The sequence below is a fragment of the Gorilla gorilla genome, chromosome 5, assembly GCF_029281585.2.
Source record: "Gorilla gorilla gorilla isolate KB3781 chromosome 5, NHGRI_mGorGor1-v2.1_pri, whole genome shotgun sequence".
Lineage (NCBI taxonomy): Eukaryota > Metazoa > Chordata > Mammalia > Primates > Hominidae > Gorilla > Gorilla gorilla.
Window position 1 is genome coordinate 70,785,958 of NC_073229.2, and position 22,682 is coordinate 70,808,639.

General features: G+C 40.3%; 1 protein-coding gene across 2 annotated transcripts in view; it reads right to left on the minus strand.

Moving 5' to 3' along the window:
- Positions 1 to 228: 228 nt before the first annotated feature.
- CILK1 (ciliogenesis associated kinase 1) overlaps positions 229 to 22,682 on the minus strand; it is a 39,968-nt gene continuing 17,514 nt past the window's right edge. The window contains exons 5-13 of one of the 2 annotated variants that reach the window (XM_019030131.4): positions 18,201 to 18,333; positions 17,304 to 17,475; positions 15,050 to 15,217; positions 12,631 to 12,948; positions 11,006 to 11,196; positions 10,738 to 10,886; positions 8,400 to 8,528; positions 5,244 to 5,366; positions 229 to 4,233 (exon numbers count right to left, since the gene is read on the minus strand). In XM_019030131.4, the coding sequence (XP_018885676.1) occupies positions 4,079 to 4,233; positions 5,244 to 5,366; positions 8,400 to 8,528; positions 10,738 to 10,886; positions 11,006 to 11,196; positions 12,631 to 12,948; positions 15,050 to 15,217; positions 17,304 to 17,475; positions 18,201 to 18,333 (1,538 nt within the window). In that variant the 3' untranslated portion in view covers positions 229 to 4,078. Of the gene's footprint in view, positions 4,234 to 5,243; positions 5,367 to 8,399; positions 8,529 to 10,737; positions 10,887 to 11,005; positions 11,197 to 12,609; positions 12,949 to 15,049; positions 15,218 to 17,303; positions 17,476 to 18,200; positions 18,334 to 22,682 lie in introns of both variants that reach the window. The other variant, XM_055391102.2, reaches the window with a different exon arrangement.

Here is a 22,682-nt window from a genome sequence, read left to right on the forward strand (position 1 = left end):
CAGACGCCTAACTTTCTAAAAGCTGAATTTTAAAAAAACCTCCACATTGCAGGGTAACTCTTCATTCTGCTGCTCTAAGTGTATGCATCTAATTTCATAGCAGTAGCACGATAGATACTAAGCATTCAGGAGAAGTTAGAAAACATCGAAGTTCCAAATGAACTAACAAAGGACAAAAATTAGAAAATACTAATGGAAGAACATGAAAACAAAAACAGAACACTCAAATCAATTTTTCTTAAACTTCAACTTTATTTGGACCAGGAAATTTTTCCTTACATAAGGTTGACATTTTTAAACACCTTAGGACAAACTATTTAAAAAGCAACATTTTTTATTTCAGAAGGGTCTTGCTTAAGTGGTTTTCTGAATTCTTCTCATTATTATGAATATGTGCTTTATAAATAAATATATTGTCGGTTACTCCATTGTAATCAAATCAGGTGACTAATTGCTATCTGTACTGAGTTATCTGAGATCAGAAGACTTGATGCAGGTCATTTAAAATTCACATTAGCACAGTGTCTATGAGAAACTGATAATACAGATTAATGTGATATTTACCTCTAGTTTGTTTTCCTAATGGCTTCCATGAGAAGGTCCTCACAATAAATTATATAACAGTACAGTACATTTGGTTGGAAATCGTAAAAATAATTCTAAAAATTAGCTCCATATATTATGTTGCTACAGTATGATTTAAATGATATAAAATAATTAGTATGTCAAACATCTTCTTATAAACATATTGCTTTTGGTCATACACTGAACTGAAATGTACAGCATAAATTCCTTTTTTTCCTCTCCTGAATGGCACAAAACAATGGCTTGATGGTAGGGAAATGCTACTTCATGAGAAAGCATGGCGCCCATCAACTCCAACAGTACCTGTATTTGCACTTAAAAATAAAATAATTCTTATTTTGTGTTGTCTTGATTGTACACAATTTTTGATAACTCCAGAAGATGACATAGTGTTACTTTATTAGACGTATATAGTCCTTTAGGCAAGAGATACATTTAAAAAATTATTTGAAAATCAAGTTTCTTCCTACATAAATCCTATCACACATGAGCTGGGTGAGGGCTTGGTAATTAATGGAATTTTTTTGTAAAATGAACAATCATGTCAAGAGTAGTTTTTATGCAAATGCAGTTTTCCCTGCTCTGCTGGCATTACCTGGGGCACATCAATACCCCTACAACGCACCTTTGTCACTGAATTTCTGTCTCATTTCGGCACGAAATGAGAACCAACCCTGTATCATTTCCTGACATCCCAGTAAGCTTTCTGACTGTAAATGAGGTATAGTCCTGATAGGTACAGTTACAGGTATATCATTTCTGTTGGTGTCTTACATTACATTTCATAATTCTATAGTAACAAAAAATAGAGGTAACAAGTAGCATTTTGTTTTCATGTAACAAGAAATGGCTGCAGGTTCTCAGTCAGAACAGAAACAGAGAGACAAAAGAAATGGTTACTATTCCCTTCTATAGTGCATAGGTTTTTTTACACAATTTGTCCTTTACCCATTTCAGAGAAGGGGAGGAAGAGTAATTCACAGCATTTGCTAGTTAAAATTTGTTTTTTCAGTCCTTTAGTTTTCTCAACCGCACATCAGCTACTTGATTTTTTTTATGAATATGTGTTTGGCTTCCCCAGGGAAGTTGCTTGCTGGTAAACAAAGGAAAGCATAAAAAGAAGAAAGCGAAGTATTTTCTGAAGTTGGGCCCTATAAAGTATTAGAAAAACAATTTTATAATGTGCAATAATCAGGTAACTAGGTTTTTCAGTTAAAAAATGTAATGACCTTATATAAGCTAGATTACTGAGACTATGGTATTAAACAATCCATTTGCTCCTCTAAGGAATATTTACAATTTAAAACCTGCTTTCCAGCAAGCTGGGCCAGGTTTCACATTAATTTACTTTTCATATATAATACAGAAAATGAAAATAAATATTAACCTTATAGTAAAGGACTCATCTCTGAAAACACATGTTCTGATGCTTTAGATAACGAGTTGAGAATATAATACAGAAATGAATTCAGCTTCAAGTTGTGCTTGCATATATATTTTCTGAAGCTTTGCTGCCAGCTTGTTAACAGGCAAAGACCACCTATCACATCCACATCCATTATGTGCTTTTCTCATGCCCCTAGGGATCATGGTGCTTGGTCAAGTATATATTTGAGTCAGATTCTCCAAAGCATGAATTACTCTCTGATTTTAGGTTAGGGCCCTTTGGAAGCCATGGTAATTTGTTCAGAATGCAACATATCATTAATACACCAAGGCAATAATTTACCAAGTCATTAGGTTGAACCATATGAAAGTGTCTATATTCATTTCACCTATCATTTTAACCTATAAAAATGATCACTTGGCTGGGTGCGGTGGCTCATGCCTGTAATCCCAGTACTTTCGGAGGTGGAGTAGGGTGGATCATGAGGTCAGGAGATCGAGGCCGTCCTGGCTAACATGGTGAAACCCTGTCTCTAATAAAAATACAAAAATTAGCTGGGCGTGGTGGCGGGCGCCTGTAGTCCCAGTTACTCAGGAGGCTTGAACCTGGGAGGCAGAGGTTGCAGAGAGCCAAGATCGCGCCACTGCACTCCAGCCTGGGTGACAGAGTGAGACTCCGTCTCAAAAAAAAAAAAAAAAAAAAAAAAAGATTACTTACATATGGTTCAATTTGTCATTATCCTGGAACCAATAGAGAGTAGTTTGAGCCCTAGGAGAATATGAATCAATACACAGTTGAGATTGCATTGCGTTCACTGATGGTGACCCTCCCTCTTGCCTTTAAGGCAACCATAAGTGAGGCAAATGTACCATATAGAGATGGATGAGACTGGACCTTTTGTCTTTTTCTGTCTCCAAACTGACTTTGTCATTTTTGAAACTGCTGTAAACATTCCTCTCAATGGAACAGCCTCTGCCCAACAAATAAAGTTCTCACTCTTGAAAGAAACTACACCAGGGTTAGGAGATCAAATGTGGCATGTGACTGTGACTTCGTAGATGAGTGGAACCTCTGCCATAACTCTTTCTGCTCCCCAAATTGTCCTGAGAATTTGGCTAGGACAGAACATTAGTCATTGACTGCTCCTAGCCAGATCTGGAGAACTGAGCTAGGCACAAAATTCCATCTCAGTTACTATAATCAAAAACCTTCTGCTACTTTGATACTTAGTTTTTTGGCCATGCATCTTGGCAGGAATGTAAGTTTGATTGACTGTGTTAACCTTCATGTGGAGAGCCTTTTGAAGCAGAAATCTCTTTTATTGGTACACATACAACTTGATTTCAAAAATGGAATAAATTAGAATATAATGGCATAGTATAATTAAGCTTGGTTTCATCTGAGATCTGCAACCACATTAAAGGTGTCAGAAAAATTTTTAAAAATGTATTTACTTAGAGTTCTTTCATCTGGGGAACAAAAGTAAAACAAAGTGAATTATATAATAGTCCTTTTAGAACAGCAGAGTGGTATCCAAAAATCAAACCAATGACCTATTAAGAAAAGCAGAGGATCACTTTTCTAACCACAGTCCAAGAAGGCCTGAAGTACCTAGTGAGCCACACTTGAAATTTCACCACTTCATAAATATCTGCACACACTGAGTAAATAACCCTCTATCACATAGCCTTAAATTGCACCCCTGTTGCAACACTGCATTAATATTATTACATTTTTCAAAATCTGTAGAAAATATTATCTGGAACCCCAAAGGAAAATCAATTAATTTTTAAAAAGTTCATTACAAAGTTGACTGTATAAAATGCTAAAACATAATCCATATATACAAAATGCTGTTGTTTAAGAAAATAATGGGACCCAGTTTTAGAATAAAATAATTTTATACAAAAAAGCCTACTGCATTCAAATCAATATTTTAAAAAAAAACTTTAAAAAAGAATATTGACATGTCTTAGTTCAGAAGAATAACTATAAAGTGTTGATTTGCTTTTATGCCCTCCGCACATCTTGCAGGTAGAACACCAGTCAGCTGAGGGAAAGTATCCTGCTTCTCCCTATGAAGAGATTCATCACCAAGGCAGACAGTCATCGCCGAGATGCGTACTTGGAAGCCCAGTCTGTCCGGCCATGCACTGGCTGGGCGGCTGGAGGCCGTGGTATCAGCCCAGGAGTGCTTCTAGGCTGGGTGTGGAAGAATGGTCGCCCAGGATGAGGTCTCATGGCCTTCAGGGAGGAATAACCTGCAATGAAAGAAAAAGGCCGGCATGACTGATATGGGGCCAATGTAAGCAAAGTACAAATAAATGCATTTTGGTGACAAAAACATGAGAAAATAAGGAGTTCAAGAGGAGCATCTTGTCTCCTACTTATAATCTTCTCTACTGCAGTTAAAGACATCGTTTTAAAGTTGTCAGGCCAAAAATAATGGCATCATTCTTGACCCCTCTTTTTTTCATATCCCACATATAATTTGTCAGGATATCCTATTAGTTCTACCTTCCAAATATTTACAGAACCTGGCAACTTTTTACCAACTGAACCACTACCACGCTGGCCCAAGCTAGCATCATTTCTTACCTGGATAATTTCAACATCCTCCTAATTGGATTCCCTGCTTCCTACCTTGCCCCTACTTCAGTCTCATGACAACAGCAACTTGAGGGAGCCTGCGGAGATGGCTGTCAGATCACCTCACTTATGGACTCAAAGCCCTCCAGGGACTCCACGCCACTCAGAATCCATGACAATGTGCTTACAGGCATCGTGTCACCCCTGACCTCATCTTGCTACTCCCCCTCTCACTCCTGTCACTCCCGCACTCTGGCCTCCTTGCTGCTCCTTGAATTTGCCAGGCCAGTTCTGCCTGAAAGCTCAAGCACAGAAGAATCTCCTGCCTGGAAAAGCCTCACTCATACTGTATGCTTGCTCAATCACCTCCTCCAGGTCTTTACTCAACAACTCCTTTGCAGTGAGCTCTTCTTTAGCTACTCTATCTAAAATTGTAACCTGTACCCCACACTCCAACCCCCACAATCCCTACCGCCTGTCTGCTGTATTTTTCTCCTTAGCACTAAGTCAGTAAGCATCTGACTTACTATATGTTATATAGCACTTATTTAGCTTACTTATTGTCTGTAGAGTGCAAGTTTCATTTATTGGTGGATCCCAGGCCTAAAACATGCCTGGCACAAAGCAGTTGTTGAGTAACCATTTGTTGAGTAAATTCATGAATAATTTAAAATAAACTCACCAGGGGAAGGGTCTGGAATAGGTGCTAGGTGTACCCTCTGCATAGCAGAACCGATTTCTTTTTTCAGAAAGGAAGGGACATAGTTTCCAGTCAGTCCACTAGAACTTGTAGAGCTGGAACCAACTGATTTGCAAAAGCAAAAAGCTCATTACTACAAAGACATGTACCCAGGACACCAACAAGGTTAAATGACAGCACTGCAGAGCAATAACAAACTAAGTTTTTACTTTTAGGGAAAAGAGCAAATCATGATAAAAATGAGTTCAGAGCCAAGCATCCCACCATACTACCCTGTCAGAAAGACTGCGGGGGCCAAAGACAGTGCTGCTCCTGTGAGGGGCAACCAAATAGAGGGTGGGTTGGTTGTGAAATTTTTTTAAAAAAGGGAAATGTGACATTTGTTCTTTATTTTCTTTTGTAAAAGTAGATTTAGACTGTTCTAAAATTTGCTTTTTTCAGTCCATAATATAGAATAGTTATCCTTCCATGTGAGCACATATAAATTCTAGAGTATGGCTAAACCATAATCCATTTAACCATTTTCTTATTGATCAACACACGTTATATTAAATTATTTAGCTGTGACAAGTAATTACACACTAAATATTCTTATCCACATCAGAAAAATTAACCATTTTTAAAAATGTTAAATACCTTAACTTTTTAAGTCATTTCCACTTGGGAGTGCTTTAAGGGCAGGGACTGTATGCTACTCGTCTTTGTATTCTGGGGAGGATAACAGAATGCCTTGCATATAGCAGGTAATCAATTAATTTTGGATGGGTGAATGAATATAATTCTTATTATTTAGGCTTAAAGGTACACATGGAATAATGAAGACTGTTATTATTGCCCGTTATAGAAATGGAAATTCTAACCATTAAGAAAAGTCAGTAAGTAGTAGAGTTGCTCTGTTTTCACAACACAGAGCCTTTTCAGCAATTGTTTAAGGCAGAGTGGAAACACAGTCTAGAATGCCTGTGTGAGGAGTTGCATTGGTCAGCTGGGGTGTATTTTGCACTTTGGTGAATGAAGAAACATGAAGAAAAATGGGAAGAGAATTTGAACAGGTAAGTCACAAAAGAGAAAAAACTTATAGTCAATAAACACAAGAAAAGATGATGAACCTCATTAGTAAATAGGACATGCAAGTTTAAACCACAACAGGATACCATTTCTCACTCATCAGATTAGCACAAATTTTAGTCTTGACAGTACCAAGTGGCATCAAGGATGCAGAGCAACTCCCATATCCCGCTGGAGAGCAAGTAGTTTGGCAGTATCTGTGAAGTTGAAGATGAGCACACCCTTTAACCTAAAATGTTGACTCTGGCTGGGCATGGTGGCTCACACTTTGTAATCCCAGCACAATGGGAGACCCAGGCGGGTGGACCACCTGAGGTCAGGAGTTCGAGACCAGCCTGGCCAACATGGTGAAACCCTGTTTCTACTAAAAATACAAAAAAAAAAAAAAAAAACCATTAGCTGGGTGTGGTGGCACATGCCTGTAATCCTAGCTACTTGGGAGGCTGAGGCAGGAGAATTGCTTGAACCAGGGAGGCAGAGGTTGCAGTGAGCCGAGATCATGCCACTGCACTCCAGCCTGGGCAACAGAGCAAGACTTCATCTTAAAATAAATAAATAAATAAAAATAAATAAAATAAAATAAAATAAAATAAAATAAAATAAAATAAAATAAAATAAAATAAAATGTTGACTCCTAGTTCTCATACCCAGAGGAATCCTCACACATGTGCATAACAATAGGGGTACAATAATCATCTCAGCACTCTTTCTAATAGCAAAAATTGCAATCAACTTATGTATTTATCAAGAAGAGAAGGCATACATAAATTATGGTCCATATAAATAATAAGTTATAGTGTTGTATAGATATATATTGTATATGTTATATAATATATAATATGATATATATCTCTATAATTGCTACACATATATTTATTAAAATGCATGAAGCAGTGATCCAAGATTATCTTCACATAAATTTTAAAACCTGCAAAACCACACTATGAAGTTTATACAAACCTAAATAAACACTTGATCAAGCTGGCATGGGGGGAGGTAAGGGGAAGCAGGGAGGTGGGAAAGGCACAGACACTGGGCTTCATGTGTATTTGCCAAGTTCAACTTTTTTTTTTTTTGAGACAGAATCTCACTCTATCACCCAGGTTGGAGTGCAGTGGCGCAATCTTGGCTCACTGCAACCTCCGCCTCCCAGGTTCAAGTGATATCCTGCCTCAGCTTCCTGAGTAGCTGGAATTACAGGCCTGCTGCCACCATGCCTGGCTAATTTTTATATTTTAGGTAGAGACAGGGTTTTACCATGTTGGCCAGGATGGTCTCAAACTCCTGACCTCAAGTGATTCACCTGCCTCAGCCTCAGCCTCCCAAAGTGCTGGGATTACGGGCACGAGCCACCACACCTGGCCAAAGTTTGACTTCTTAAGCTGGGTGATGGCTACACAGGTGTTGCTATATTATCTCTTTCTTTTTTGTTTTCCTTAAATTAAACAAACACCTAATGGATGAAGGCAGTGCACTTGGCAGTGCAGAGGGGAAGCAGCACATGGCAGGGGCTGCCTGCATCAGGGAAAAATGACGCAGGAAATGTCTCTACTGTGAACAGGGTTTGTCAGCCTTGGGACTCAGTAAATTCATTCATCCATTTAACAAAAAAAGTGGGGAGGGTCTTCCAAACTGTCCACCTTCCAACTAGAAGGGATCTTGATACTCTGGGCCTGCAGCTGGGTCATCAGAAGGAGGGGACAGGCTGGAACAAGGCAGACACAGCCAAGGGTGACTTCCACCTCAGGAGGAGGGTGCCTGCTGCAGCCAGGGCCTTAGCCATCAGGCCTAGTAAGAGTCTGTAAAGGTATTTTTGTTTTTCCCTTGAGCCAGGGAAGACTACGCTCTACTCCCCAGCTACCCTTGAAGGCAGACTCCCATGGGAGCTGGCTGAGTCCCAAGGGACTGCTGCCGAGAAAGAGAGGAGGATAGGGCTGGAAAAGAGGCCTGAGCTTTCAGACGACAAAGGCCCCTGTGCTTCCAAAGCCCGTCCCATGACTCCTTGTGCCCATCTTCCTGCATCCAGGGAATTTGCTTTTTGCCATTTAGGGGTTAATGATCATTACTCACCTGAATTTACTTTGCTGATTACTGACATTGTCCCTGAAGATTTTCCAGACAAGCCAGAACTAGACCATGGATTAGGTGGAATAAATTCCTTGCCTGGATTCGAGAGTATGCCATTTCTTATACTGATCCCTGATAGAGAAGAAATGATTTTAAAATGCAAAATACATAATGAATCTTACACTAGACTACAAAGATAAAATTCATGCAGAACTCAATTTGTCAAAAACTCTCTATGATGCAATAATCAAAGCAAGAACTGACTGTGATGATGTCATCTGACAGATGTCCAAGGAAAGATATCTCACTGGTTGGTGGCCCGAGAGAGGCCTCTTATGCTTCTAAGATCCAATGGATCTGTCCCACGTCTTGGCCCTCTGGTGCCATCCTGGGCTTCACTGCTGCTGGACATGCTGTTCTTCCCCTTCACAGACTACTTCCTTTCAGTCACCTTTTCAGTTTCTTCTCCATCCCCCACCCATGGCCTCCGACTCTGCAGCCCTCTGCTCTCCTCTCTCTGTCTTGTCCCCAGAGTTCCATCTTCTCACCCGACCTGGACCATTACTCCCATTCCCACAGGCACTGCAGCTTTTTTTCAGAACTGAAAGTTTAAATTCCCCCTTTATCCTTCTCCTTCTTCCCCTACAACCAAAAAGAAATAAAATAGCTCTCTGATTCACTCCCTGCTCCTTTTTGCCTGTGGTCACTGTAATTCTAGGCTTGGCCACTCATACTGGATCACTCTATACTTGTCATCTGGATCTCTCTTCTTCCAGATCATCCTGGGGCCTGTCAGGCCAATCTTCTAAGAACAAAATGTCAATCCTGATGAAGTCTAGCAGTATTTAGAAGCCACATTCCAAACCAGAGGGTGAGGAATTTCATGCATCAAGAGGGCCTGCCATTCTCACCCCATTCCTCCCTTCTGACTGCAGCTCAGCCTGTGCCGCCATCTCCCTCACCTGGATGACAGCTACAGCTTGCTGGCCCCTCCCCTACTCAGCACACAGGTGTTGATACAACCACATCACTCCTTCAGTTAAAACCCTTCAGGGACTTCTCATCGCTCATGAAGCAAAATCCAAATTTCTTACAAGGCCCCAAAAACGCCTCATACTACACACTACGTCACCTCCTTTCTCACTATGCTCTGGCCACACTGGCCTCTGCCATTCCTCTCACAGGACAAGCCCTCTCCTGCCTCTAGACCTTTGCACTTGCTGTTTCCTCTCTCCCTGGTGTGCTCTGCCCTCAGCTCTCTGCACATTTGGTTCCTTCTCATTCTTTGGGGCCCAGTCAAGTTGCTTATTCAGAGAGGCCTTACCTGACCATTCTTTTACAATCTGTGATTACTATTTGTCTATTTGTTAAAGTCTCTCTCCCACCACTAGCAGATAAGCTGTGTGAGGGTGAGGATGTTGTTTGCAAAGCTGCTGTATAAAGCTGCTGTATAAAGCCACTGTGTAGACTACAGTGTGAAGGAATTCCCCAGGGTTGTGTGACCCAGTGGCCCTGCCTGGCTGTTTTGTTCACAATAATATTCGCAGTGCTCGGCATGCAGTAGATGCTTGATACATATGTACTGAATGAATGATTCACTAATGCTGTAAGTTTGGAATATAGAAAATCAGGAGAGAGGCTTGGATACCCACCAAAATATAGCATTGACATTTAACCCCCATAGCACTGCCAGGACAGTGTGACTAAGCTCCTACCCTGGTTTCCCTATTGGCCATTTCCCCTAAACCTGGTCTGGTAGAGGGGCCTCAGACATGCCGCCCAGCTTTTGCCAGTTCCTCCCTCCCTGGAGGCTGGACCCAGTTTCCTATACCATATTTCTTATCTTGGGTGACTATAAAAGATAAAACTGTGAGGCCTGGGCCCAGGCACGGTGGCTCATGCCTGTAATTCCAGCACTTTGGGAGGCCGAGGCGGGTGGATCATTTGAGATCAGGAGTTCAAGACCAGGCTGGCCAATATGGTGAAACCCTGTCTCTACTAAAAAATACAAAAATTAGCCAGGCATGGTGGCGGGCACCTGTAGTCCCAGCTACTCAGAAGGCTGAGTCAGGAGAATTGCTTGAACCCAGGAGGTGGAGGCTACAGTGAGCCGAGATGGTGCCATTGCACTCCAGCCTGGGTGACAGAGAGAGACTCCAACTCAAAAAAAAAAAAAAAAAGTGAGGCTTGGGCTTCAGCAAATATTTCTATGATGTTCCCCTCAGTTCTGAAGGGAAGCCCCCTAGTATCTGCCTTCTAAAACAGAACCTTTGTGAATATGTGATTCCAAGGACAGGGTTTCTTATTAATAATCAAAGTAAAGCCAAGTCATTTATATTACCAGGCAAGTATCGAGAGTGCTTCAAATAGTGCTGCTTGGCTGCAGATCTCAGGGTGGGCGTGTCTCGCCGCTGATATGACGTCTGGGTGGGGGCACTGTTTCCTGTGCCCACAGGCTCAGAGGGCTTCAGGTCCAAAACACTCTCAAACCTGAATGAAGAGAGCATGGCTTGGGTCAGCACGAGAGACAGTATGTATTCTCGGATATGTACCCATAATCTCATGAATTCCAGATTCAGTCTGTTTACAAATGTGAGCAGCACACTTGCCTGCAGAGAGTGTCATCACTCTGTCTTTTCTTGTTTTTCAGGTCAATCCTGCTGAGGGATGGACTGAAATCCAAGTCATCCAAGTCAGCCCAATCATCTGAATCCTTTGTTGACCTGGAAATAAGACCCCACCTTCTCCTACTCTTTGGCTTTATCTCACCATTTTTGTGCTCCAGGCCAGCTGTGATTTTCTGTGTAAACAAATGGGATGGGGAAAGCAATACTTGGCATTAACAGAACTCATCCATGAGTAATCTCCATCTGAACTTTCTCTGCTATGCAAAGCAGGCTCCTGGGGCATAACATTGCTTATCTGAAGGGGCAACTGTAGAAAACACATTCCCAATCTTTCTGTCTCACTCGTCCTTCACGGATTGTATCAGCTGCCATCCATTGATGATGTTAAACTTGTATAAAATAAGGATAAAAAAATTTTTAAGATACTTCTTACACACCAGGAAGATGGCTAAATTCATACTCAGTCTCATGCTAGATGAGTTAATATGATCTCTGTTATAAATATGGATGTAAGAAATTAAGGCTAAGATGTCAGTCAGCCTGTCCTTTTACAGAAATCAATGCAAATAATGCTTTTTTTTGCCTTCTCAGTATATATAGTTACTATCTCTTAGCTATAAAGAATTAGCTACAACAGGACATTTCCATACACATACCACTTCTAAATTGTGTGCTGCAATAAAGTGACTAGGCCAGAGATACCACCCTTGCATCTCACATTGTGGTGGTTGGGAGCCAGCAGTCAGCAAATACTAACTGACACAGAAAGTGCCACTTTTTCATAAAGGATAGACAGTTGGCCTCTTCAGACAGCACTGCAAAGCTAATAAAAAATAGAACCCCTTGTCAGGGTTATTATTTTATTAAATCTAACACTCATTGTTTTCTTTCGAAAAGCAGCCAAAGAGGAGCAGAAAGATCTGGGCTCAGTTAATAGCCCAGCATTAACGTATTGAATAACAGCAGTAATGTGGATAACAATCTACAAATATTAACACAGCGCTTTATGCTTTTCAAAACATCTTAAAAACATCATGGCCTTTGATCCTCATGAACAACCCTGTCTGGTAGGTAAGACATGCACTATAATCTTCCTTTGATAAATGAGGAAACTGAATCCATAGGGATTAATAACAATTACTAACCTTTATAGAGTTGTAACTAGGTGCCAGGTATTATTCTAAATTCTTTTCAAGTATTAACTCATTAGTCCTCAAAGCAATTGTATCAGGTAAGTACTATTATTATCCTTATTTTACAGATGAGGAAAATGAGGAGCAGAGAAGCCAGATAACTTGCATAGGTATCAAGCTACTAAACAGCAGAGCTGAGATTTGAGCCCCTGGCAGTCTGGCTGCAGAGGCCAGCTCCCAGCCACTACCCTATAGCTGCCTCCATTAGTGACAACGTTTTTAACAGGCACAGCCAGAACTTGAATTTAGATCTTTCACTCCAAAGCCAAGGGTCTTTACAATTCCATGCTGTTGCAAACATAAATCTACCATAACTGGACCCTGTATACTGAAAAAGAAAATATTTCACACAATAATGGGGTCAGAAGAGGAATAAATAGACACAAAGCTCACTGGTGAATCTGGGCTGCTCACCGACTGGGGATGCTTGTTGTGGAGGGACGGGAAAAGCAACGGGCTTGGCTTGTCCTGGAGATGGCTTGGGTGATCTGTCCTGGAGACCTCTGCTTTGTAGGGGTACGTGAGATGCAGAGGGGGCTGGCTGGCTTGATGCTGTCGTGAAGAAATTCGTGTGTGTGGCTTGGTTGGCGGCTGGGCAGGTGGGACTGGCTTAATATGAGGAGGTGGGCCTGCCTTTTCCAGGACGCCTTTCTGTGGTTTTTCTGAATCCTGAAGGTTTTGTGTGGTGCTGCCTAGTGGGTGTCCAACTTGGAAGTAAGGATATCGAAGTGCCTGGAATGACAAATAAGGCTTTAGGAGAAAAGTCTAGCCAGGAAAGTTACCACTGTCTTGATTACTGGGCTATATTTCATTGTGACCAGTTTACTACTGTTTCTTAGCCCAACTAGAAAACAGTACCTTGAATTTTTAACACCCCTTGTGATTTTTCTTATCTAAGATACCATAAAATATATGTAATGATTGCAACACAAAGTTATTTATATATAGTAGCCAGTTACACCGCTGTTACCCTGGCTACTTCTAAAAAGCATTCTGGATCAACACAGATCCTGGTTTTGTAACTTATTTGCTATGTGTCTTAAATAGAGTATTTCATCCTTCCAAGCCTATTTCCTCATTCCACAGAAGAAGAAAAAAATAATACAAAACTGAAAGAGCCAAACATAATGATCCTGGAAGACTCTGAAGAATTGAGTACAAAATAAGCAGGCACATATGCTTTTATCCCAAAAGTGCCAAGAGTGTAATACATGATATCGTTAACTCTTCCCTATCAAGAACAAAACCGTGTCAGTTGTTCTGGATAACTGAGTTTTCTGGATAGCCAAGAGATAACTTAAAGTTTAGGGGGTTACAATTCTTTCTGAAATATTTCCTGTATTCTCTTGTCTTTCTGAATGAAAGTTATTAAGCATAACATAATCTTTCTGAGTAGGCCTGGGACAGTTATTAAACATCTGTAATGCTTATATGCAAGTGTAGATACAGAGGCAATTAATGGGAATAGCCTGGTAGAGGTCCCAGACTCTAGCATCTATTATAACTTGAAAGCCTTCTCTGTAGTCACAGACATTTTTGCAAGTCTTAACTGATTTGGGGGGTATTTTTAGCTTTTCACACTATTCTTAAAAGCATACATTCCTCTCTTGCTTCCTTGTTACAGAATCTTTTTCTTTTCATTTCTTATATGCATCTGTTAAAAAACTGGGTTCATCCAAAAGCTTCTTTTCTGCCCTGCAGCCATTTGTGAATTTCACCACCAGAACTGCATTCCTGAGAGCTTTCCAACCCTTGAGCCATCCAAAGTCTTACGGCACCAAATTGTAGTTCTTTTTTCCTTGAGCTTTCAGAAAATTGCTTTTCTACACTCCTTAATTATTCCTCCAACTATCACCTCCCCAGCTATCACAAATTCTACCACCACATTGGCACTTTTCTTCAAATATCCTCATCACTCTTCTTCTGAACATCTTCTCTGATTAGAATTGGTCACTTACATGATCCTCTGAGCAATGTAACTGTCAGTGAGACAAGTTGAGAAGGGGCCAGATGTAACTACCACAAAAGGAGGCTTGCAAGATGCCTGTGAGTGATAAGAGCCCCCAGCGTTACCATACCTCTTTTGGGTGTATTTCATTATTTAAGTCTAAGTGGCCCATGGGAGGATGGATTGGGAAAGGAGCTATGAAACCAGTGGACCTGACTCCATACTTCAGGTCAGTTGGTTGAATTGTAGTTAGTTGCACTATTTGAACTAATTAATGGATGAGTGATTAGAGCAAATTGCTTAAACTTTCCAAGATTGAGTTTTCTCACTCACAGAATTGAAAACAATAATGCCTGTCTCATGGAGTCTTTATTGGATTAAAAATCATATAAAATATATTCAAGCATTTGCACACTGTAAAGTGCTAAGAAATACTAAGTGCAGTTACTATCCTAGGTCTATCTCATCTGTCAATCTCTTCAGGTCATGAGTCAGTTGGACTTTTACATAATATGAAGTTGCCTTTCAACAACCAGTACCGGCTTATAAACAGACTATTATATAATTGTAACTCATAGAGAATAGATTTGAAAACATTCTCCAAAGACAGATAAATATATGTTTATTTCCATTTCCATATAAATGGTGATATATCATGTGAATTATATGCCAATTTTCAAAGCAACTATATTGTTTACATTGTAACTACTTTATACCCAGTAAGTTTCAAACTATTTTAAGTTCTCATACCTTATATAGTACACCATTAGTGGTATTCTGTACTATTTCTCACCCATAATACTAAATACTAAATATTTCCTGTGCAATTCATAGAAATTATTCAGAGTTAGATATGAACGTTATAACAAGAAAATGGAAGAAAACCTGACTAGCTGTTGGTCGTTTCTTGGGATCCCACTGAAGCATGTCTCTCAGGAGCTGGACTGCTTCACTGCTAGCATTGGGAATCAAGGTCTTTAAGTTATTGGGTACACACTGTGGCCAACGGAAGTTCATTGCACTTGAAAGTTGATAGCCTTCAGGCCAGTCAGTCTGAAAGAAGGAAAAGACAGAAAATCTTGCTCAGCCAATTGCTGTGATATAAGTTTGTATTCTGGCATGTGTGCCCCAAATGGAAAGGCAACCATGTCATTACCCACCCACATTCATTAACCATCCACATTCACTACTGTGGCACTGTATGGAATGAGACATACATTTAGATTAATAGAGAGACCACCAAGACCATGAAATCTGGGGGAATAGTGGAAAAGACACTGGATTTGCCAACTTGTTTAATTATCTTTACATAAGAGATTCTCTTGAGATTTTGGGATTGAAACAAATTAATATTTCCCCAACTGTGTTCCATGAGACAGAGGTTTTGAAAACTGCCAATGAGATATTCTTTTGGGTAAAACAAAATAAAACAAAACATTTTGTTCCTGGACAAATAAATTTGTGAAACTCTACCTACAGTATCTTCAACTTGATGATTGAAAGTATACATGTGGAGAAGACCAGCAGTAAAGAAAGGTGTTTCACCCAGTCTCAAGCTTTCCACTTTTTCATGCATCATTTCTATGGGACACTAAATGCTAGAGGGAATGATGGAAAATGCTAAAGAAATGGTCTTTAGGGTTCCTTCTAGTTCTAACACTCTACTATTTTATAACATACAGCCTAAGGTAATTGTTCCTCCACTCCTTTTTAAAGCCAAGTGGCAATACATATAGCTTTTATCATTCATTCACTTGACAGTTCTGGAATGCCTACTATATGCTTAGTGTTGTTGTTGGAGATCCAAAAATGATCCAGTATAAATCCTGCGCTTAAGAGTATTACTGTTCTTAAAAGAGAAAAGAGCATTTATTTAAAAATGGTATAATGCAGAGTAAAAACTGACAAAAGCTGCAAGAGATGTACAGGTACAGATATGCAGAGGAGAAAGATTCCAGCATCGGACTCAGGAAACTTTCTTGAAGAGGTGGCATTAATAATTCATTCAAATGATTAAAAAATTTTTTTGAGGATCTAGTTTCCACCAGCAATGGTGCTGGGACCTGGGAAAATAAACATACAGCAAATCCTTGTCCTGAGTGAGCTTATGGTCTAGGAAACAACTATGTACACAAATAATAATATTAATAACATAGGACACAGCTGAAGATGGGGAGGAGATTAGAGAGACAGTGAGGAGGGGGATTACTGACGGCCATGTGACAGATATCACTCAGGCAGAGGGTGTTATGTGCAGAGCACAGAAGCAGGGAAATTTCAGGGCATGCAGCTGTTAGGTGTATAGGTATGAAGTGAGCGATAGGAATAGGAGTTATGAGGCTGGGCAATGGGGAGTCAACCAATACTTTTATGAGGGGAAGTCAGTACCAGAGCTGTTCTTTAGGAAGCTGAATCTGGCCACAGACTGAACAAGAAGCCAGAGTGAAAATACTTCAAGGCAGAAAGATGGGGAAGATGACATTAGACACAGGGGGGTGACTGTGGTCCAGTCTGTAATGGCAGCAGTGGACTTGAAGGAACAAGAGCCATGTGGCAATATTCAACAGGATTTACCCACCAACCGCTTAGATGAAGGGAAAGGGGAGCAAGAGAAAGACAGAAGGTAAAGCTGAAATTCAGCCTCAAGGTGGGGGCTCTGGGATTATGATCAGACCACAAATGAAAATGGAGAATGAAAGAAGGAAGCTAGTAGGGTGTTAAACAAAAGGCAATGATGAGTTTGAGGTGATGGTGAGGGAGTCAGGAGAAAATCCCATAGGGCGTTGTAAACATGTGAGTGGAGTAATAATGGAGGGAGGCAGGGGCTAAGGATTACATTCAGGAGACTTCTGAACAGGCGTAGGAGTTGTAGCAATGAGAACTGAGAAGTTCTGCAAGGGAGGTGAGATGATACAGAGAGGAAGGCAGAAGGAGCCATGACAGATGTCATACTTAAGAACAGGAGGAGGAAGAGAAGCCGACCGTATCTGAGAACGTGGGCAGTGGAGAATGACTGAGGTCAAGAGAAAGAGCCTAGAATGGGCAGGCGCTCAATCATGCCAGTGCTGAACAGGGCTGAGCGGAGGAAGCATGGGAAGCTGTTGGCTTTGGCCCACTGGCCTTTGTTCTGTATCATTACCTTTTTTGGTGTCCCCAGCACTTGGCAAATTTTGAATATTGTGTCAATTTCACTGGCTCCAGGGAAGAGTGGCCTGAGGGTGTAAACTTCTGCCATGATGCAGCCCACCGCCCAGACGTCAATGGGGGAGCTGTAGTTGGTAGACCTCAGGAGTACTTCTGGAGCCCTGTACCTGGAGGAACAAAGGTTAACTGCTAGCTACTGCTTCCACCGCTCAGACATTAAATTAAATAACAATCAGTTCTCAGTGAGGGGGTGTATATGTTCCTGTTTTCTCTCTAGTTCACTGTGGTGTAATGGAATTGTGAGAACTTGGCAACTGCCGTGGGCTGCTGTTGACAAGTAGTGCTTCTCTAGTTCACAATATTTTCTACTGAGCATTTCTCTACAGGAGACTTCTCTATGGCATCTTTGAGAAACACAGAGAAAGTAAGAATTAGGAAAAAAGAGAGAAAAGAGAAAGTGGAAGAGAAAAACTAAGAGAGAAAGGAAGAGGGAGGAAAAAACCTACAACTTGTGTGTAGACTACTTGGTCATGGCAAACTGCTTAAATCAAATTCCCAGTGTCTCAAAGTTTTCACAATAGCAATTAGATGGTTCTCAGACAGGTCTTTGCAGAATATTTTACATAATTCTTTTGTTAAGCTGTCCTCAGGAAGGCCTATATATAAAATTTTATTTACATTATAGAAAAGCATAATAGGTTTTCTTTTAACATGATTTAGAACACAAGATTTTTAACCTTGTACATTACCAACATATCTATAAATATATGTTTCAGACTGCACTGTTTCTCTTAGTGAAAAGTTAACGTTTGTGACTTTAATATTATCCTTAGCATAATGATATCTTTTTAAAGAAGTGCAATTAAATAATTTTGAGAAAAATGGTATTCACCATCTGGTAGATACATAATCTGTATATGGAGGTTTTGATCGTATTTCTCGGGCCAAACCAAAGTCTGCAATTTTCACAAGTTCTGGTCCCATGCAGAGGAGGTTCTCAGGCTTTAAGTCTCGATGAAAGAAGCCTATAGAGACAGTAGAGGAGAAGAAATCCAAATGCAAGTTTGCTTCGTATTATTCTTTGCGATTGTATTGCTCTCTGCAAAATAGTTATAATTTAAAAAGTAGTCTGGCATGGCACCGAAGTCTTTATGCATTCATCCCACAGATAACGTAGAGTCCTTCGAACTTCTCATAGGATTACTACATTCATTTCCCTTTGCAAATCATTCAAAGGTGAACTTCATAATTTTTTTTAACTAGAGAGAAAATTTCTTTTAAAATATCAAACTGGATTATAGGCTGAGATAACTTTGCAAAAATAAACTGTCACTCAAGGAAAAAATATCACTGATGGCATCTCATTCTATTGCCTAGGTTGGAGTGCAGTGGCACAATCATAGTTCGCTGCAGTCTGGGCTCAAGTGATCCTCCTGTCTCAGCCTTCCAAGTAGCTGGGACTACTGGCACAAACCATGGTGCCTGGCTAGTTTTTTTGTTTTTGTTTTTTGTAAAGATAGGGTCTTGCTCTGTTGCCCAGGCTTGTCTTGAACTCTTGGCTTCAAGCTATCCTCCTGCCTCAGCCTCCCAAAGTATTGGGATTATAAGTGTGAGCCACCATGCCCAGCCCAGATAACTGTCTGATGGGAATTGAGAGTTTATACCACAGCAGAAACACAATTATAATTTTTGTTTAAGAAAGAATTTATGAATATGACCTACTCATATCTGAGATTGTGGTGTATGTTGCAACATATGTTTAAATGTTAAGTACTTATTACTTTGCCTAGTGAGGAAGTACAATGGTACATTTGCAGCTCACATGAAAGGCAAAGATAACTCATCACGTAGGAAGCCTGTCTCAGCTATAGCAGAGCTCTGGAGGTACAGGCAGGAGATAGTCAACATGGCAATCTTCCAAGCTCACTCAAACGCCCAGTGAATTGCAATATATGTCTCTGAAAACCCCAAACCTCCCACTTCCTGAGAGTATCACCAACCTAGACATCATTTAATGTGGCTCCAAATCTCAATGGGACACCAATACTGGAAATACAACTCAGCTGCTGCTGATGCTATTATTTGTTACACGTTATCATTGCTATCATTACAGGCTGAGTATTCCCTACTTTGAAAATTCAAAATCTGAGATGCTCCAAAACCTGAAACTTTTTGAGCACCAACCTGACACATAAAGAAATTGCTTACTGCAGCATTTTGGATTTTGGATTTTCGGGTTAGGGATGTTCAACTGGTAAAATATAATGTAAATATTCCAAAATCTGAAAAAATCCAAATTCAGAAACACTTCTGGACCCAAGCATTTCAAATAAGAGATACTCAGTCTGTATCAATGTTGTGAAAGCTGGATTCTAACTAGCACATTATGGGAGAAATTAATAGCCATCACTAAAGATCTACACGATTCCTTGACAACCTGTATGTTGACAACACTCAAGTCTACATTTCTAATGTGCCTTCTCTACCCTTCTGAAGACCTAAATCTCTATTTGGACAGCAACTGGATGTCACTATCATCCCTATGTTAACTTATCCAAAACCACTTTTGTCCTCTCCCAAATCATCTCCCCTTCCTAAACTTTGGATAAGATTTCTAGGTACCTTGCAGTTATGCTGGATCCATCCTTACCCAGTTATGAGATTGTGTCGTATTTTCTATCAAAACATCTCATATCAGCTAGGCGCGGTGGCTCACGCCTGTAATCCCAACACTTTGGGAGGCCGAAGCAGGCGGATCACTTGAAGGTCAGGAGTTCGAGACCAGCCTGGCCAATATGGTGAAACACCATCTCTACTAAAAATATTTAAAAAATTAGCTGGGCGTGGTGGCACATGCCTGTAATTCTAGCTACTCGGGAGGCTGAGGTGGGAGAATTGCTTGAACCTGCGAGGTGGAGGTTGCAGTGAGCTGAGATCACACCACTGCACTCCAGCCTGGGCAACAAAGCAAGACTTCGTTTTGGAGCGGCACGGGGGGGTTGGGGGGGTAAATCTCATATCTGTCTCTTTCTACTTTCTCACTGCCTATGCCTGCATTGCCACTTTCTTGCAGACCTTCCTTGTTCCAGCTTCTCTCCTATAATCCTGACCACTTAAACACTATCTTTCCCTTGTCACTCTCTCATTCACCCACAAAAACCATCCATGACTCCTTTTTATATTTAACAGGGCTGAACTCCTTTCACTCTACCTAAAGAGAGAAACTTATTTTCCAACACTTATCAATACATGTAAAGTGTGCTCCAATCAGGTGCAACTCCTCATTCTTTGTAAGTTCACTGTACAGTCATGCACTGCATAACGAAGTTTCAGTTAATGATGGACTGCATATATGATGGTGGTCTTATAATATTATAATGAAGCTGAAAAATCCTTATCTAGTATTCACTATACTATACTTTTAATCATTATTTTAGAATTGTACTCCTTCTACTTACTAAAAAAAAAAAAAAAAGTTAACTGTAAAACAGCCTGAGGCAGGTCCTTCAGGAGGTACCTAGAAGGCTTTGTTATCATGGGAGATGACAGCTCCCTGCGTATTATTGCACCTCAAAACCTTCCAGTGGGACAAGATGTGGAGGTGGAAGGCAATGATACTCATGATCCTAACCCTGTGTAGGCCTAGGCTAATGTGTGTATTTGTGTCTTAGTTTTTAGCAAAAAAGTTAAAAAAGTAATAATAATAATTTAAGAACAGTAAAAGCTTATAGAATAAGGATATAAAGAAAATATTTTTGTATAGCCATATAATGTGTTAAGCCAAATGTTATTATAAAAGAGTCAAAAAGTTAAAAAAAGTATAAGTTTATGAAATAAAAAGTTTCAGCAAGCTAAGATTAATTATTGAAGAAAGAAATTTTAAAAATTTAGTGTATCCTCGGTGTACAGTGTTTATAAAGTGTCCTAGACCTTCATACTCACTCACTGATTCACCCAGAGCCATTTCCTGCAAGCTCCATTCACAGTAAGTGCCCTATACAGGTGTAACATTTTTTTAAAAATCTTTTATACTATATTTTTACTGTACCTTTTCTATGTTTAGATACACAAATACTTACCATTGTGTTACAATTGCCTATAGTATTCAGTACAGTAACATGCTATAGAGGCTTACAGTCTAGGAACAATAGGCTATACCATATAGTCCAGCTATGTAATAGGCTATACCATCTAGGTGTGTCTAAGTAAGTGTACTTTATGATGTTTGCACAACAACAAAATTGTCTAACAACACATTTCTCAGAACATATCCAGTCATCAAGTGATGCTTAACTGTACTTATTTCCATTAATAATGTGCCCTTTACTCCTTTTTGTCTACATCAATCCCAACTTTTGCCATCCTCCAACACCTGTTTTGAGTTTTGCTTCTTCCATTATGCCATTCTAATATGCTAGCCTTCATTCATTCATTCATTCATTCATTCATTCATTCATTCTACCAACACATTTTCACTGAGCATCTACTCCATGCCAGGCAGCAGATTAGGTTCTAAGGATTCAGAAACAATGCAATGGACATGACTCTTGCCCTCATGGACATAATAGGCCCTCCCCTCTAACTCCAGTTGAGCTCTATCAACTTCAGGTATGTTAACCATTTTTTTTTTTTTTTTTTTTTTTTTTTTTTTTTTTTTGAGACGGAGTCTTGCTCTGTCGCCCAGGCTAGAGTGCAGTGGCACAATCTCAGCTCACTGCCAGCTCTGCCTCCTGGGTTCACGCCATTCTCCTGCCTCAGCCTCCTGAGTAGCTAGGACTACAGGCGCCTGCCACCACACCCTGCTAATTTTTTGTATTTTTAGTAGAGGTGGGGTTTCACCATATTAGCCAGGGTGGTCTCGATCCCCTGACCTCATGATCCACCCGCCTCAGCCTCCCAAAGTGCTGGGATTACAGGTGTAACCCACCGCGCCTGGCTAACCATTTTTTATGAATTTGACGGAAGCACTTTAAGGGCAGAGGCCACATTTATATTTCTTATGAATGCCTGGCACAGTGGCAGGAGCACTGTGGTCTCATAATATATTCTTGTTGATTGAACAAAGGACTTTCGTCTGTAGGGAACATTAAACAGCTTAATGTTAACACATCTACCTGAGCCAAGCACCAGGGTCAACTAGAGAGCAAACCAGAGCTGTGAGGAGGATGGGAGGGAGGAAACCCATGAGACAGCACTGAGAACTGAGAGAGAACAATGACCCAGTAGTGCAGGGGACAATGAGGGCTCAGAGCTGGTTGTCCTTGTGACAGAGGGAGTTGTATTAGTTGAATGAATGAATGAAGGCAGGAACTCTAGTAGGACTAAATCTATTAGTCAAGGTTGTTTTCCAAAGACTGTCTCTGCCCTAGAGCAA